Raw genomic sequence first — 17,215 nt, forward strand, 5'->3', positions numbered from 1 at the left:
TCCGTTTGCGGCCAACGATGCCTTAGTACCACCAATGCTGGGTCCCATGCCTTGTTGAGTTAAAATCCCATCTCTCTATTAATTAGGTTGTTACTTACACATATTTTGACTGCTTCTTTCATGATCGAGTCTCAGTACATGAAAGCAGACGAAGTGATCTATGTGTCTCTGTAAGTCATGCAGCATACAATGTCAAGGCAGCACAGCAGACTTTTCTGGCTGATCTAATCTGGTGTGCTGTCTATGTTTGACAGTGTGACACATCTTAATGTATGATTTCCACATTGACATGGAATTTTGTATGTCCCTGGTATCTTGAGACCCAGGTTTTCCTTAATGGAACCCACCATAGTTTGCAATTGTGCTGGAGGGTGGAAGACAATATTTTTTGTTTGATGTTTCTTGAGAGCAGCGTGCCAATCATGAAGGAGGGGTAGAAAAACCATCCTCATGGAGTTCTCTGTTTCTTCTGTCTGTTCTTGAGCTTTAGTGTGTGCCGGCTGAAATGCGTTATGGATCTGTTTCCCATTTCAACCTGCACTTACTCTATCAGATTCTTATTCAGATGTTGGGACCCACAAACTATACTGACATTCACCAGGTTTACTCATTATATAGATTCTGTAGCCACCAAGAGGATCAAACAATGAGCCAGCATGGCTCTGGTGAGAGAGAGAAGCTGGTATACTGGGCGAGAATTGGAGAGTATCTCCAGGAGCTTGCTTTCACTACATCTTAATATCCCGTCATGCCTGTCAACGGATTCCTGGGAATGGGTGGGCAGAGTTATGGGGTCACTTTCAGACTGGATGAAGCAACAGGCCATTGCATGTCAAACTTCCAAGTTCCATTGCCTTACATGACAATTATCACAAGAACATCAACCATGTAGATGTACTGTGTTTAATTTCTCAGGTAAACAACTGAGTGACTCTGTGATATCGGTGTTGGAAAATGGACTAAATTTTGTGCATACTCCAGTTGCATACACTTGCCTATCAACACTTTTATCAGTGCATTGAGCGAGGTGTCTTGAAAACTACTGAGTGAAACTGCTGAAGAAATAAGGCAAGATGCTTGGAGGGCCATAAATAACCAGGGTGCCTGCACCAAAGCAGAAAATCAACAATGAAGAATGGAAAGTTCTCAGTTCTTTAAGAGAAGACACAGAAGCAGTGATGATATGTACTGACAAGGGAAACACTACTTTTCTTTTGCCTGCAACATCTTACTTCGTCAAGATGACAGATCTACTCCACGACTCAGCATATCATCGTCTCCAGAAGGATCCAACTGATACAGTACAACAGAAGACATTCACTTCCTCAAATCCAGACAGTTTCTTGAACATCTTAAAAAGAGCTTGAGAGTACCACCAGTTCCTGCCACAACTTTATGAGCTGCCCAAGATCCATAAGGAAGAGGTTGCACTTCGCCGTATGAGAAGCGATATAGTATCTTCTGAGTCCTTTGGTAGGAAAATGTAAACATCACATTCAAAACTCAGAAGATATGATACAATGACTGAAGACTTTGTGTCTCAAATCAGCTGATGTATTAGTAAGTTTTGTTACAACTTACAGGAACTAAGTTGGAAGTGGACATCTCACATCTTTTCAAATGTGTGCTTACCTCAACATACTTTTTATTTAATGAGCAGTATTTTGAGCAAACTGATGGTGTTGCCATGGGTAGCCCTTTGTCTACCATAGTAGCTAGCCTTTTTATGAAAGATTTCAAGGAAAAAGCACTTCAGCCAGAGGTGTTGAAACGTAAATGTTTCTGGAGATAGGGGGATGAGACCTTTGTAGTTTGGTCACACAGAACAGAAATGGTTCCAGCATTTCTGGAACACCTTATTTCCCTCCATCCTAGCATTTGCTTCACCACAAAGTGGAGAAAAATGAGACATGCTGGTCGTAGATGTCTTGGTCCACAGAAAAGAAGACCAGCATTTCTGGAACACCTTATTTCCCTCCATCCTAGCATTTGCTTCACCACAAAGTGGAGAAAAATGAGACATGCTGGTCGTAGATGTCTTGGTCCACAGAAAAGAAGACAACTCTGTTAGTCCGTGGGTCCCTGTGTGTTTCGTAACCCAGCTTATGCTAAACTATATCTACAAGGTTTGAGCTACCATCACCCATTTCAATGCAGTGTCGTATTGTGGAATCTTGTTGATTGGGCTAGAGTTATCTCAGATGAAGGGAGCTTAGCAGCAGAGCTTAGCTATCCTCATTCCATGTTTTTACAAAACGGGTACTCTGTGAAACAGAGTTGTGACAGATTTTGACAGGCTTGCACTAAAACTCAAGAACAGTCAGAAGAAACAGAGAACTCCACAGGGGTAGTTTTCCGCCCCTATGTTGATGGCATTTCCTTCAAGATTGGTAGGCTGCTCAAGAAACATCAAATAAAATGTCTCTTCCACCCTCCAGTGCAATTGCAAACTATGCTGGGTTCCATTAAAGACAACCAGGGTCTAACAGAACAACATACATACTTGATTTACTTAGTCCAGCATGTGATGCTGAAATTATGGATCATTCCCTACAGGGGACTCTGTCAATGGGGATTAACTTTATGCCATGAGGGGGGACAAAATATCATCAAAAACGTCTCTCGAGAGTGCTGTTCGACGTTCAGTTTGACCACCTTGATGTGGACCAGTGAGCGGCAACACTTTCATTGCTGCTTCCATTGTCACTCCCCAATATCAAGTTGAACCATGAATTTTGGGACTGACAGTCTGGTGTGCATGTCGGTTTCTTGGGGGGAGGGACTATGACCTTGGAGAAATTCAGATAACCCACTGAAAAGTATGGAACTCAGCTTTATGGAGGTGGCTCCAAAGGCTCTCACTTGCAGATGAGGGTCATCTTTAACTTCTGTCTGGCCATTTTTAAACCATGTAAACCATTCATAACCCAGAGTACAGCTCATCAGTGTAGGCTTCCTGCATCATTTGGCGTGTCTCTGTAAACATTTTCTTGAGTTTCATACAACACTTAATGTAGACACATTACTCCTGTAACTCTACCATCTCAAAATTTGCAAATTGTTTGACACAACGTTCTACTCAATACAGCTCTGAACAATGAATAACAGACATACAGTTACACATTAAACACAGGAGTGTGCAGGGATGCCAACCGCAAAATTACGAATGTTCCGGCATTTTTTGAACACACCTCATAAATGCCTCCCAAAAACATTACACATTTTTCTGAAGTTATCAGAGTTAGGGAAATGATTGCTTTTCTTTGTCTTTGTGGTTGTACTACCCAAACTTTAATGTAATGAAAACTGTTGTTATTAGGATAAAAACAGTAGTGATAGAAAAAATGGGAAAAACATCTTCAATGTTAGCAGTTTTCTGTTCCTTATGTTTTAGGTTCACAAATGAGTAGGCGAGTTGTATGTAGTATTTTTTCTGAAATGCTGTTGTGGTATTGCATGATATTCGTATATAAGTAAAATATTTCTTATTATTAATGTATCTGCACTTTCTAACTTACTTTGTGTCATCACTTGCATTTACCTACTGATGTTAGATTTCACCGTCCTTATATCAGCCATGTATCTGTGATGTAGTCTTCAAGTTGAGGTATATGTGAGAACTATGTGAGATAGAACAGTATAGTAAAACCTTTTGATATCTTATCACACAATCTTCTGATAATTGTGTTTTACATGTCCATATATGTATTTTATATGATAAAGAGATGTTCTGGGAGAAATACAATAATGGAAAGAGCAAAGTCTAGGTGCAGTGCTGGTACAATGCCATTCTACATTAGTTAGCTCTATAGGATGACATTTTCTAAAAGTGTAGCAATGTTTTCAACCTGGTTTATGCACCTATTGACCACTCAGTGCTTCATGTCTACGATGAACCATAACTTTTACTCCTTCCTTCATACATGTGCTTCACCTGTTCATATGTTAAAGATTACTGTTACTTTATTTAGGTTGCCTCATGCATTAATTGTTGTTTTGTGCTATTTACAGTTTCCTTCTAGTGCTTGACTTTGCTTTCAGTACTTCTGAATGCTGAGTAAATGTTATTTGATGGCACTGGCATTAGTCACTTTGAGTTCCCTACAAACTGAAGGAATCAAATAGCGCTAGCATGTGATATGATTTGAATTTTTTTGTGGCTCAACTTTTAAGAATTGTTCCAGCATGAAAGATACTAAATTTTTCATTTTGTTGCATTAAAACCTTAATAATTGTTAAATATGTAGAACAAATGTAACAGTATTGTTATAACAATTAAAGCCTTTTATGCAGACATCTAATTTAGGTTCATATATTGAAGTAATTTTTTTCTTAATTTTGTTGCAGTAGGGCCCATTCCTGAATGTTTGTCTAGGATATTTCATTCTTTCACTCATGGCAAAATGTATGTTAAATTGATTTAATACTGTGTGAAATTTTCAGTTCCCATTGTAGGACTTTTTCATATTGCTTTGTCTCAAGGGAGACACCCATCGTGAGTTGCTGTTCTATTGACCACCACTACCAGTCATTATTCATCCACTTCTGGGTCAGAAGCAGAAGCAGAAAATATTTTTAATAATCATTTTTAAGTGTTGCAGAGAAAATAGGATCCAGCTATTCATTTGGAAATGCAAGGCTATATGTGGATGAGGCAATACCTATGTAATTTGATAAAACTGAAATTCAGCTCACATATCGTACTGAAGTTAGGAAAATAATAAATTCACTTAAAAGTAAAAGCTCGCATGGAATTGAAGACATTTCCAACAGAGTATTAAAAGCTTGTTCCCAACAGATAAGTCGAATTCTCAGCCATGTATGTAGTACCGCACTGAAATGGCATTTTTCTGGACAGACTGAAATATACTATTGTTAAATAATTGCATAAAAAAGGGGATGAGTCTGATGCTAACAACTGCCACCCAATCTCACTTCTGGCAGCTTTATCCAAAATCCTTGAACAAGTATTGTATTCAAGACTAGCTTCACATATTTGTAAAAATGAAGTACTAACAAAATGTCAGGCCTTTCAACAGAAAATACTATATATGCTTTCACTGATCAAATATTAAATGCTCTGAACAACCAAATGTCGCCTATTGCAATTTTTTGTGATCTCTCGAAGGCTTTTGACTGTGAATCATGAAATTCTTCTAGATAAGCTTACTTAAGTATTGTGGTATGTGTGGGACAGTGCACAAGTGGTTTAATTCATATTTAATGGGAAGAATGTAGAAGTTTGAAATTAACAGTACAGATAGTTTGCAAAAATCAGCAGAGGTCTCTAACTGGGGAGGTATCATGAATGGTGTCCCACAGGGTTCAGGCTTGAGGCTTGGGTCACTTGCATGATTTGCCACTCTATATTTGTCAAGATGCAAAGCTAGTTATTTTTGCTGATGTTACAAGTATAGTAATCACATGCAACAATCAAGAATTATCTGATGAAATAGTAAATAATGTCTTAAGTGGTTCTATGCAAATGGACTCACTAAATTTTAAAAAAGAACACAGTACATACAGTTATGTACAATAAATGGTACAACACCATCAATTAATATAGACTTTGAACAGAAGTCTGTTGCTAAGGCAGAATATTCAAAATTTCTGGGTGTATGCATTGATGAGAAATTGAATTGGAAGAATCACATTGATGATCGGCTGAAATGTGTAGGTTCATCTACTTATGCCATTCATGTTGTTGCAAAGTCTGGTAATAAACATGACAGTAAGTTAGCCTACTATGCCTATTTTCATTCACCAGTGTAACCAGAATAATAGCTGGAGCCCACACAAGATCACCTTGAAGACATTTATTTAAGGAACTCTGCATACTCACAGCACCTTTGAAATACACATATTCACTTTTGAAATTTGTTATTAATAACCCATCCCAATTCAAAAATAATAGGGAAGTGCATAGCTACAACACTAAATGAAAGAATGGTCTCCACTATTCGGGGTTAAATCTGACTTTGGCACAGAAAGGGGTGAATCGTGCTGCCACAAAAATCTTTGGTCATTTAACAAATAGCATGAAAAGTCTGACAGACAGCCAACCAGAATTGAAATACAAATTAAAAGAGTTTCTGAATGACAGCTCCTACTCAATAGATGAATTTTTAGATATGTAGTAGGAAAAAATAATTGTATTTTCTAAAGAAAATTTAAGTTAAGCTGACACTTTCTACATCATTATGAAATGTCATATTCGTGATCTATGGAGCAAGTATTAATCTAATGTAATAATGTAATATAGATGCATAAGAAATATTGTCAGTTTTCTGTTCCCTTTCTGTTTGCATGCATCACACTCCACATCATCGTTACATTACAGAATGAAGCCGACATCTGGTATTAATAGATTCAATTGACCCAAATAAAGTACACTTTATTTCTGTACCTAGCAATTGATTATACAAATAATTGGTTTTGTTATATCCTTTATAATAAATATCTATGTTGTTTATGCAGATATCTTGCATTAAAGCAGACACAAGACATTGATAAACACAGGTAACTTTATATACAGGTTGAGTCACTTAACTATCGCCACCAAGAATAACTCCAAAAGTATGATAGGAGTTGAAAAGTTTGTGGAACAAAAGTTGCATGGGACAACAGGGGCCATAATATGACATTGGTTTAATGTTGCTAGGCAGGGTCGCATCAGAGATATGAAGGTCAACTTTATTTTTTTAAATGGGATGCTATAGTTTGGTACTTATTTTCTGATATCAGCTATCAAGATGAAACCAATGATGTGTAACAGTAAGGCCTTTGAAGGCCATTGAAGGTCACAAAGGTGGCATGAATGTCCATTTACAGAAAGTGTTTAAAGTGATCTATCTACTGTCAATGTAGAGCTGCACTCTTCTTATTATTGATTGAGTGGTATTCCTTATCACATTCGCACCTATCAAAGCACGTACTGTGACAATTCTCTCTCGCATATCATCAAGTGTAGTTGTAACATCTTTATAAACAATGTCTTTTACGAATCCCCGCAAGAAAAAATCCAGAGGCATCAAGTCTAGCGAATGAGCCAGCCACAACACATCTCCTCCATGTCCAATCCAATGATTTGGGAATTAATTGTCTCTGCAACTCATTTCTAGCCATCAGCGATAAATGTGCCGGAAACCCATTGTGTTGATACCACATTCTGTTCCTTGTTCCAAAAGGTATTTCTTCCAATAACAGACCTACTGTTTCTTGCAGGAATTTGGTGTACTTCCTACCATAAAGATTTCCTTCGATGAAATAGGGGCCTGTAATACTGTACTCCAGAATCCCACACCATGTGTGGGGTGTAAGGCTAGTTCGCGTCCGTAGTAGAATACTACACGTGCACCCTGGGTAACGCTAAATGAACTAGCACTAAAGGCAACCAGATAATCCAGATAATCTTGAGCTGGATCTCCTGGTAAACACATCATGAGTGATACCTTGCCATAAGCTAAATAAATCCCACACCATACATTCACCGACCAAAGTTTTTGGTGTGCAACTTGCCGTGTTCAAATTGGATTTTCAGTTGCCCAATAATGCATGTTATGCAAATTAACATTTCCATAGTTCGTGGATAAATCAAAAAAATAAATGTGTCATCCTACTAAAACTGAAGTGGAGCCCATCGTCAAAACTCAATACAAAAACAGAACTCATACAATCCATACCAGTTAATTCTTGGTGGAGACTGATATGGTAAGGATGATATTTATGGCGATGCAGAACACAAACAACACTACTCTGGCTCATGCCAGATTCCCTTGCAATTTGACACAAACTATCACAAGGACCTCGAACCACAGTGGCAAGAGTACCAATTTCCGTTTCCTCGTTAGTAACTTTCCTTTGCCGGATATGTTTCAGATGCATTAAAGATCCAGTTCTTCTCAATTTATCATACACATATTTAAACATATGATGTGTAGGGTGAGTATGTTGAGGATATCTTTCAGTGTATAAGTCTGTAGCTCTCATCGAATTTCATTGGCATTCTCCATAAATGAGAAGCATATTGACTTTGTTCTTTGAAGGAATACATCATTCAAATTCAATTGATTCGACGATACTAGTCTTGCCATTCCTATTAGTGTTGTATTGTGAAGCCATCAAATGGTGTTAACATTTCAATGGCAAGTTAGATGGATACGCCATATTCAGTGAATATTTACTATTTGCGTGAGATACGAGAGAGAACTGTCAAAGCATGTGCTTCAATAAGTGCTGCAGTAATAAGGAATACCTTCTTTGACCTTCAAAGGCCTTACTGTTACACATCACTGGATTCGTCTCAATAGCCACTATCAGAAAATAAGTACCAAACTACAGCATCCCATGTAAAAAAAACAAAGTTGACATTCATATTTCTGACATGACCCCACCTAGCAACAAAAAAACCAACATCATATTACGGCCCCTGTTGTCCCATGCAACATTTGTCCCACAAACATTTCGGCTACAATCATACTTTCGGAGTTATTCTAGGTGGCAAAGTGACTTATCCTGTATATCAACAGTGATAATACCAAGCTTTCCTCCACAATTGAATTTTTTATTTTATAAACTCACTAAGTGCATTTTGTGAAACTTCTGGGAAGCTAGAGACAACATTCTGTTATTGATAACAACTCATTGTTTGACTTCATAAAATTCGAAGTAGTAAATAACAAGCTTTCAAAGTAGATGTTGCCTATAACTAAATTATAACAATTATTCCTTAATTTGTAATTACTTCAGTTAACTGCTTTCTGCAACAAAAAATTGTTTTTCTTAAAAAACATATTTTGAAAGCTAAATGGCAAAATTTGGTGTTGTGTTCCATTTTGAAAAGAAAAACACCAAGCAATTGTTAGAGGTTCTTTTATTTGAGCATGAAGCTTTAGTTGCAATAGCATCAAAGTGACCTTTGCCTGTGTTTGTTTCAACCCTACAATATACTTCCTGTACTCCTGTTAATGTTTGCAGCTATGTATCTTGACTGTTTTTAGTATCTAGTCCATAAAAATAAATCAAAGTCTCATTTTATGCTTCATTATTAGTCGATAAACAGCATTTACATGGGCTGTGGCACATAATTTCATCAGGAAGAAATTTCATTGGCACGGTTTTACCTTTGCAATTTGCATAACATTTCATTTGTAATTTTCTTTATTAATAACACCATTTTACTATTTTGATTGTGGTTTATCCTCACAGCTACTACTAGATGCTGTAAACAAACTGTGAAACAGTACAAAATTAAAGCTACATTAGTTGTTATAACACCACTAATTTAACCTGCACATGAAACTCAATGATGACAGCTAGGAAGTTATGACAAAAGACGCAGGTGGTGCAACTGGGAAAGCAGAAACAACCAAAGTTACCAACAGTGCACTGTTGACGACAAACATGAAACTTTACTGTAGAAACATGCTGAGTGATATCACTTGACAGGTTTCTGCACTAAACTCAATCTTTAGTTTGTATACTAACCCATAAGACACATGACAGCTGACAGGTTTCTGCATGTGTTTGCAGTAAGAGTTATTGATTGTGTAAAAACACAATTTTATGAAAAAATGACTGTTGATGAGTTTCTGAAATAAATGATTCAGTTCAATTTGACAAAAGAGTCATTGTAGTGTACTCCCAGCAACTCACTTGTTCTGTCACTGAAGCACTTTGTGAGTGATCAAGCAAGGTAGGACAGTGATACGACACTGGAGTCATGTTCAGGAGAATGGTGGTTCAAATGATCGTCCAGTCATCCAAATTTAGGTTTTCTGTGGTTTCCCTAAATCACTTAAGGCAGGTGCCAGGATGGGTCCTTTTAAAAAGGATATGGTCATTTCCTTTTACCATCCTCCCAAATTTGAGCTTGTGCTCCAATCTCCAATGAACTCTTCATCAGCAAAATATCAAACCATGATCGTCCTTCTGTTTTTACTTCATGAATGCTCAGATTCCTTCCATGATGCCCCATACACATGTGGAGAGACTGTATAGATGGGTGGCCTCTTAATACAGAAGCAAACCATGTGGAAACTAAAGCTCTTTTCTCATATTGTCAAGACAGGAATATGGCATTAGAAGTCCTCATATGTGGCTATGTGGCTGTTGTTTCATAGCAGCTGCTGTATGGCAACAGGTAAGGTAAAAAAAAAAAAAAAAAAAAGACTTATACTGATGGAGATGATAAGTAATACTACCAGTATTTGAATCTCTTTCAACATATGTAACAAGAGATTTTACATGCTACAGTCTAGATGTTCTTAGATGCAAACACAATGATTTATCCAGTTAAACTCTTACCATCACTAGCTTTTGACAAACAGTCTGTGCTTTAAATCACAGTAAATGTCTAGTAAACAAAAAAGTGTAAATGAGAACAAAAATTAATGCCATAATACTTTGAAAGTATCCAAAATGCCTGTGTATATATTAATAACGGCACACTTGAATTCACAGACATGAATCGAAATGCTAGATTAAAGCTATTCACCACATTTTATGGTGCTGAATAATGAAATAATTTGAATCTTTTGTTTTTAAATCTGTACAGGTTTCAAGTAAAAATTCTGTCTGATATACAGGCATCAAGACTGTCTGTTTTGTAGTAGTAATAGTGAGAGTAGTCTCCGTGTTATTAATAATGTTAGGAGTAGAAGCACTAACTTTTACGGTGGTAGAAATAGTATGTTCACAACAAACAAAATCTGACAGCGTATCCTTCAAATATTAGACTCAGAAATGTTTCATTTTTATAAAAGATAATGAAATATCAGTCACTCTGGCTTCTCTGCATGATTCTGTGTGTAGTCTTGCCTATATGCCTTGTGAGCTGTGTGTAGTCAAAAACACTGTTTGATGTATGTGTGTGTTGGTAGTTCTGTGTATATAGTTTATAATACTAATCTTTTGGCCCATAGCATTATTTTGTTGTATAAGTAAACAAAGGGCCAGAGCTTTGCTAGGATTATTGTTTTCAGTTTGGGAGATGGTGTCACGTTCCCTCAGCGTTGTGTGGATGAAGATACACACACACTACTGGGATCTCATCAGCAGTGGGCTGAGGAGGCTGAACTAGATTCCCCTCCTTTTGCCTCTTCCACAGGTACGCAGCTGTATTAGGATGCTTTTCTTCAACCTGTGCAAACAGAGAAGAATTAAAATTTGATGTACGAACATATGAACATATTTTGTGTGATATCAGAAACTCAAGCTACTGATGTAATCCTTGTAAGTAAATACCCAAAGCGGTTTTTTTGTGTGTGTGTGTGTGTGTGTGTGTGTGTGTGTGTGTGTGTGTGTGTGTGTGTGTGTGTGTTTCTGTCTGAAACTCGTGTTGTATCAGAAGTCTGAGACATTTGATAATAATAAGACTTATCACTGAAGTGCAATGTTAATGAATACACTTGGGAGACAATCAGTGCCAAGCGTTGCTACAGAGCCAGTATTTATACCATTGAATAGTGCAGATTTTAGTGAATAAGAGGAGGAACTATTGAACAAATACTTTGTATAACAGACCTTCTAAAATATAGTTTTTCAGCAGCACAAAATAGAGTGGAAATGTGAAGAAAAACCAATTATAATATCTATGAGAGTATAATTTGGCTTTTATTGAAAAAATTCAAGGTAACAAATGTAGGTATGGACCTATGATGTAAGCGTACAAAAATTTGAAAGCTTCTGGAGTATATTGTGTTTTATGCATTGTGTGCATCTGCAAAGATGTGACAAGACTTAATTTCATCCCATGTAAATAAAATGTAATAGTGATGAAATCATTAACTTCTTTAGTCCATATTTTGTTGAACTAATTATATTGTAGATTTTAGTTTATACTGCATTCTCCTTTTTTCTGAAAAAAAAATTGTTTTTCACTGAGAGCTGTTTTTGTGGTCACAAATATTAATTACTGGTATATCACTGAAGCCTGCAATCAAAATTAAACCTGTGTTATATATGGGACTCAATTCTGGCAGTAATGAGAGAAGTTTGAATTATATAAAAATTCATATTGCTTACAGCAGAAGCTTAAAAACAAGAAAAGATAACCTCTGCATTTGAATTTTATCACCCCCCCCCCCCCCACCTCCCTTTCCCTTTCTCTCTCTCTCTCTCTCTCTCTCTCTAAAACACACACACACACACACACACACACACACACGTACACACACATTATTATTTTAAGAAAGTTACAAAAGAAATATTGCGCCTTCTGTTGTCATACAACAGAATTTGGGTTACCAAGTGGGGGAACAGTGTTGTGCCCAACTTAACATTCCACAAAAGTAACTAGTTGCACATTCCTCTGCCAAGAGGAAAACAGGTGGTTCACACATTCTCAGTACTATTCAAAATTTCAAATGATTGCAAGTGATTGAAATAGGCTTCACGTGTAGCTAATTGTTTCATACCAATGTATAGTAATGGAATCATGAAAGCAATGTGCATACAAGGAAACCCTCAACTATCAGAGTCACTCAACATAACGGGTCATGACAGTATGTCATTATTTATTGCAAAGTCAGTGTTTCATCTCTGTTGTTGCTCTTCTTGTAATTCTTGCTTTTTTTCAGTTATTCATGTATAAATTTATATAGCAGATTAGGTTGTAAATGAATTTTTACTTTGAGTTCTAAAAGTAATCTTCTGGTTGTGGTACTGATGTCGGAACTGCATCATATGAGAGAGAAATCTTTCATGTATATGTGTAATGTGATATTATTACAGAATTTAAATATTACAGTGTTGTTGTTTTATTATTATAATAACTGTGTTGTTAAGGTATTTCTCTTGTTCATTAAAGTTAAAATATGTTCAGCTAATTGCAATATTCATTAATTGATTAATTTCTATAATTTGATCGGGCTGTGAGAAACTCATTTGGAATATGATTATTTTAGCATTTTTATAAATTTGTTATGATGTTATTTTGGGTACTTGTTTGGTAAACTAATGACATGAAAAATGAGAATTTGATTGTATACATCAGATGTTTAACACACACTCTTTTATATATATTATATCATTATTTTATTCCAGCTCTGTAAACGTTAATAAATCAGGTTTGGTGTTGGCGATATGTTGTACTACACATTAACGCTGTTTTTTTTTTAACTATCTGAATGAGTATCTTAATGAAAGAAAACAAAAGTTGTATTTTTGTTTCAAAAATACAAAGGAACAGTGCTCTCCTTTCTCTCTCTCTCTCTCTCTCTCTCTCTCTCTCTCTCTCTCTCTCTCTATCTATCTATCTATCTATCTATCTATCTATCTTATTTAGCTGCTGTTCATGGATTTTAAGTATTAAAATTTCATCTATGTTCTAGAATTTGTCTGTTTTTGCTATATTTTTATACTGCATAATTTGAATTCTATGTCAGATAAAACTGTTTTCGGAATATGTAGTATTTAGGTATCAGATTTAACACCTAGTAATGTCACTGTACTTATGTAATGTTGATGTTAAGTGTTTCAAATCAATCTTCTTGCTATTACTCTTTAATGACACACACAGCCTTGTTATTCTTATTGAACCACATTGATTTGTTGAACACTCAAGTAGGTAAGTGAGCAGAACCAGTGGCAAGTTGAACCTTTGAGTCAATCTGTGATGCATGCTCAAGCTACCCTGAATTAACTGTGAAAGACTGAAATCTGTTCTACCCAGTAAAGCTTGCAGTTTTTACTTGCACAAATGCTACTCTCCAAAGAGTAAAAGTATATCCTCAAATAAAAAATTATTGCAGAGAGCAGCACTATATCACTAGTACTAAGCACTCATTATTATAGCATACTTTGAGACAGGAAGAAACTCTTTGTTAAGTTACATTCATAAAATGTAAACTTTCTGACATTTTGTCGCCATCTGCAAAGGACACCTTCGTGAGGGATCGTAGCTTCTATGAAGGTCCAATTTACACCTTACCTTCCTGTTGATTAACCCACCTGGATAGTGAAGCAAATTAATGCATCACTTCTAGGATGTGGGGAGGCAAACCTGACCCAGATCAAACCCGCTTCACAGATTAACAACGGGGGCTGGTGAGAATCTGCCTAGATGTGGTTTTTGGGCTGGTCCTCACATCCCATTAGGTGAATACTGTGCAGGTGCCCATGTCCCAGTTTGGACAAATGTTACAAAGACATATAGAAAACGCTCTGACCCATGCAAGTAGACTACACTCCAGACTCATACAGATGGGTTACATAGATTCCATCCTAGGCAGTCAATAAGGGGCTGATGACCTTAAATGTTTAGTTTCTTCAAACCCCTGCTCAGAAGCAACAATTACTAATTGCAGTGATATGCAGTATCTACATAATACAAACATATAATCCACATAATGGAACCATATGTTTGATTTCTTGGTGGCTTTTTGCAGTGTTTGCTCTTGAAATTTTTCAGTGAAGATATTTGCTACCATTGGGCTTAGGGCACTCCCCATGGACAAGCCATGTATTTTTTTTTTAAATGAGTCATTCTATTTAAAGAAGATAGAAAGAGACAGAAAGATGCTGGTAGCATTGGCCACATAGTATACTGAAACACACACACACACACACACACACACACACACACACACACTCTTATCTACATCAGGATTCAAATCACTGTTCATAGCAAAAGTGTGGTGTTATGAAAAGTTAGCAAATAGAGAGAGAGGTACATCTGTTAACTGGGCCTGCTTGATGCAGAACTGGAGTCTCTTACCAGTGTGTTGCTGGACAATGGGTATTCACTGATATAAAAAGTGTGTTAAGACTACCATGAAAAGATCATAGTGATGTTCAGTTGTTTGCAAAATCTGAGGTTTTCCTACTGTTTATTAAGGATATTTACCACATAGGAAAGATCTTAAAGAAATGAAATATCACTCTACTCTACAAGCTACTTGGGAACAACGAAGATCAGCCAAGTACGTATTCACGCTGCTGGAAAAAGCTGGAATTTACGGAATACCATGTAGTTGTGAATACTTGTGCACGTGTACAACAAAATGAGTTCTCAAAAACATCTAGAACAACATTTCAACTGTAGAAGGGGAGAAACACATCAACTATTGTGGAATATGCTTTGCTGCCAGGAGTCAATCCGATTTAATTTCATAAGGTCTAGATCCTGGCAGCCTTGAGCAGATACTACCGTAGGCTATTCAGAGTGGTGATAGATGTCATTAAAGACACATTTTACTCATAAGGTTGAGGGTGTGAAACTGAACAGTATCTGGATTTCTGTGCAGAAGATGTGTATTAGTTTTCCACTATGGGGCAATGGTGATATTTGACAATAGTAATCAACACGGGCAAACTGTGCTGAAGTTTTGAACATGTGATGTCTTGTCTGTGTGTGGGAGCATGCAAAAAAAAATTATATTAGTGAATAGTGAGCTAGGAGATGAATCAGATTTTCGTAGAAGCTACAACCTCCTTGAGGATGTCCGTCACACATAGGGATGAACATCGAGTTTCTCAAATATTTTCATTTGATCATTGTACAATACCCTAAATATTTTACTAAGTATAAGTTATGTTTGTTCACTGGCTTTTGATATAACTGAACAGCCATATTCTAATGTTTAATTAGGAACTGCAATTATTATTTAGTAATTTCAGTGAAAATTACATTTATGTCATAGTTTTCATAGGCTTATAAATGTTAATTGCCTGTCAAGGACCAGTAAGACCTAGATAATCAATACATATGGCTACAATTGCTGATACAATAGTTTTTGTGGGTTTAGGTACACCTAGATAATCAATACATACGGCTACAATTGCTGACACAACAGTTTTTGTGGGTTTACGTACAAAGTATCACTGTACAGTACAGTGGTTTTTACAGTCACATATGAAAATCATGAGAGCAAGGAAATAAAACTGGAGGAACAGTACTCAAGCTCCCTTAAAAAGCCTTACAGAAATAAAGTTAACACAACTTTGAGATGTTTTCCAGTCAGTATTGTTACAAAAAATGCCTGCTTTTCCAACTGCTATTTTGATTGCATGACGCCAAAAATGCCAGGAAGAAATACATAAAGTAAAATATAAATGATGATAATCTGGGGGATGAACTGTACAGAGTTTGTTGGGCAGTAGTAGTAGAGGGCAAAAACTGATCAGTGGCATAATTTGTAATAGAACTAATATTTTGGTATATAACAGCTGAAGGAGGTTGATGCAGTATTACATGCCAATTTTGTGTGCTGTTTTGCACTGCAGTTTCCTTAAAGCTATGATTCTGTGCACACTACTACTCAATATATCTCATCTGAATTGCTTTCAATCATTCACTGTAAAACCATATTCATCCCCTCCTCTCCCCCCTCTCTCTCCCTCCCTCTCCTTCTCCCTCTCCCCCCTCCTCCCCCCTCCTATGTGCCTGTCCTCTTACACCCTTCTCACACTTCCTTCTCCCCAGATCACAGCTCACTCACTTCATTTTTCTTAAGGCAACACTCCTCCATCACATTCAGTGGCCCCTGCTCTTTTGCACAGTATTTAAGTTTAGATGTTTTAGAGAGATCTGACAACAACTTGCATTTCTGTGGCAGCACAGAAGTTCAGTTGTTTTGGAGTGTGTCTTTCATTCCTTAACACTGATACTTGAAGTGAAAATTTTACTGAAAGTAGGTTTATCCTATCCATGGACTTTCTCTTCATCACATAAAAAAATGTAGACTGCAAGGAAATTTTTGAAACGAAACACATTTTAGATAAATGGTGTTCTAAAAATAAAGTTCAGACTATTACTAATCAGAAAAAGAGAGAAACTGAGAAGCTATAGAGAATTTTGTCAAAGTAACTGCAGAAATGTTGGAAATGAATTGTGAGACATGATTAGTATCAGATACATGAACAGACCAACTTACTGCAATAGAAATGTAGAAAAATGACCGGAACAGAAAGAGAATACAAAATATGAATTAATATTATTTGTGAAAATTAGAGACCAGTTAGCTTGCCAAATAAAAAAAATATTTTGAGTAAAATACAGAGAAGGAAAATAATGTTTTTAATATATGGCAAGAAAGTAAGAACATACCTGCACTTTGCAGGGAATAAAAGAGGATTTCGTAAGGTAAAATACTGTCAGAAGGAGAATCACACATACATTCTGGCTAACAACAAAATTGCAAACAAAGCTGGGGTACTGTCTGCTGCAGAAATTTTTGTTCTTGTGAGACTGGCAGAAGGTTAAGACAAAATGCTT

General features: G+C 36.5%; 1 protein-coding gene across 3 annotated transcripts in view; it reads left to right on the top strand.

Moving 5' to 3' along the window:
• The window catches only part of LOC126183891 (palmitoyltransferase ZDHHC20-B-like), a 296,753-nt gene extending 283,675 nt beyond the window's left edge, over positions 1 to 13,078 (top strand). Inside the window, exon 8 of one of the 3 annotated variants that reach the window (XM_049926210.1) lies at positions 10,983 to 13,078. In XM_049926210.1, coding sequence (XP_049782167.1) covers positions 10,983 to 11,124 — 142 coding nt within the window. In that variant the 3' untranslated portion in view covers positions 11,125 to 13,078. The remainder of the gene's footprint in view (positions 1 to 10,982) is intronic. The other 2 variants (XM_049926211.1, XM_049926208.1) reach the window with 2 other exon arrangements.
• Positions 13,079 to 17,215: the final 4,137 nt, after the last annotated feature.

This window comes from Schistocerca cancellata, chromosome 4, assembly GCF_023864275.1.
Source record: "Schistocerca cancellata isolate TAMUIC-IGC-003103 chromosome 4, iqSchCanc2.1, whole genome shotgun sequence".
NCBI classification, from domain to species: Eukaryota; Metazoa; Arthropoda; class Insecta; order Orthoptera; family Acrididae; genus Schistocerca; species Schistocerca cancellata.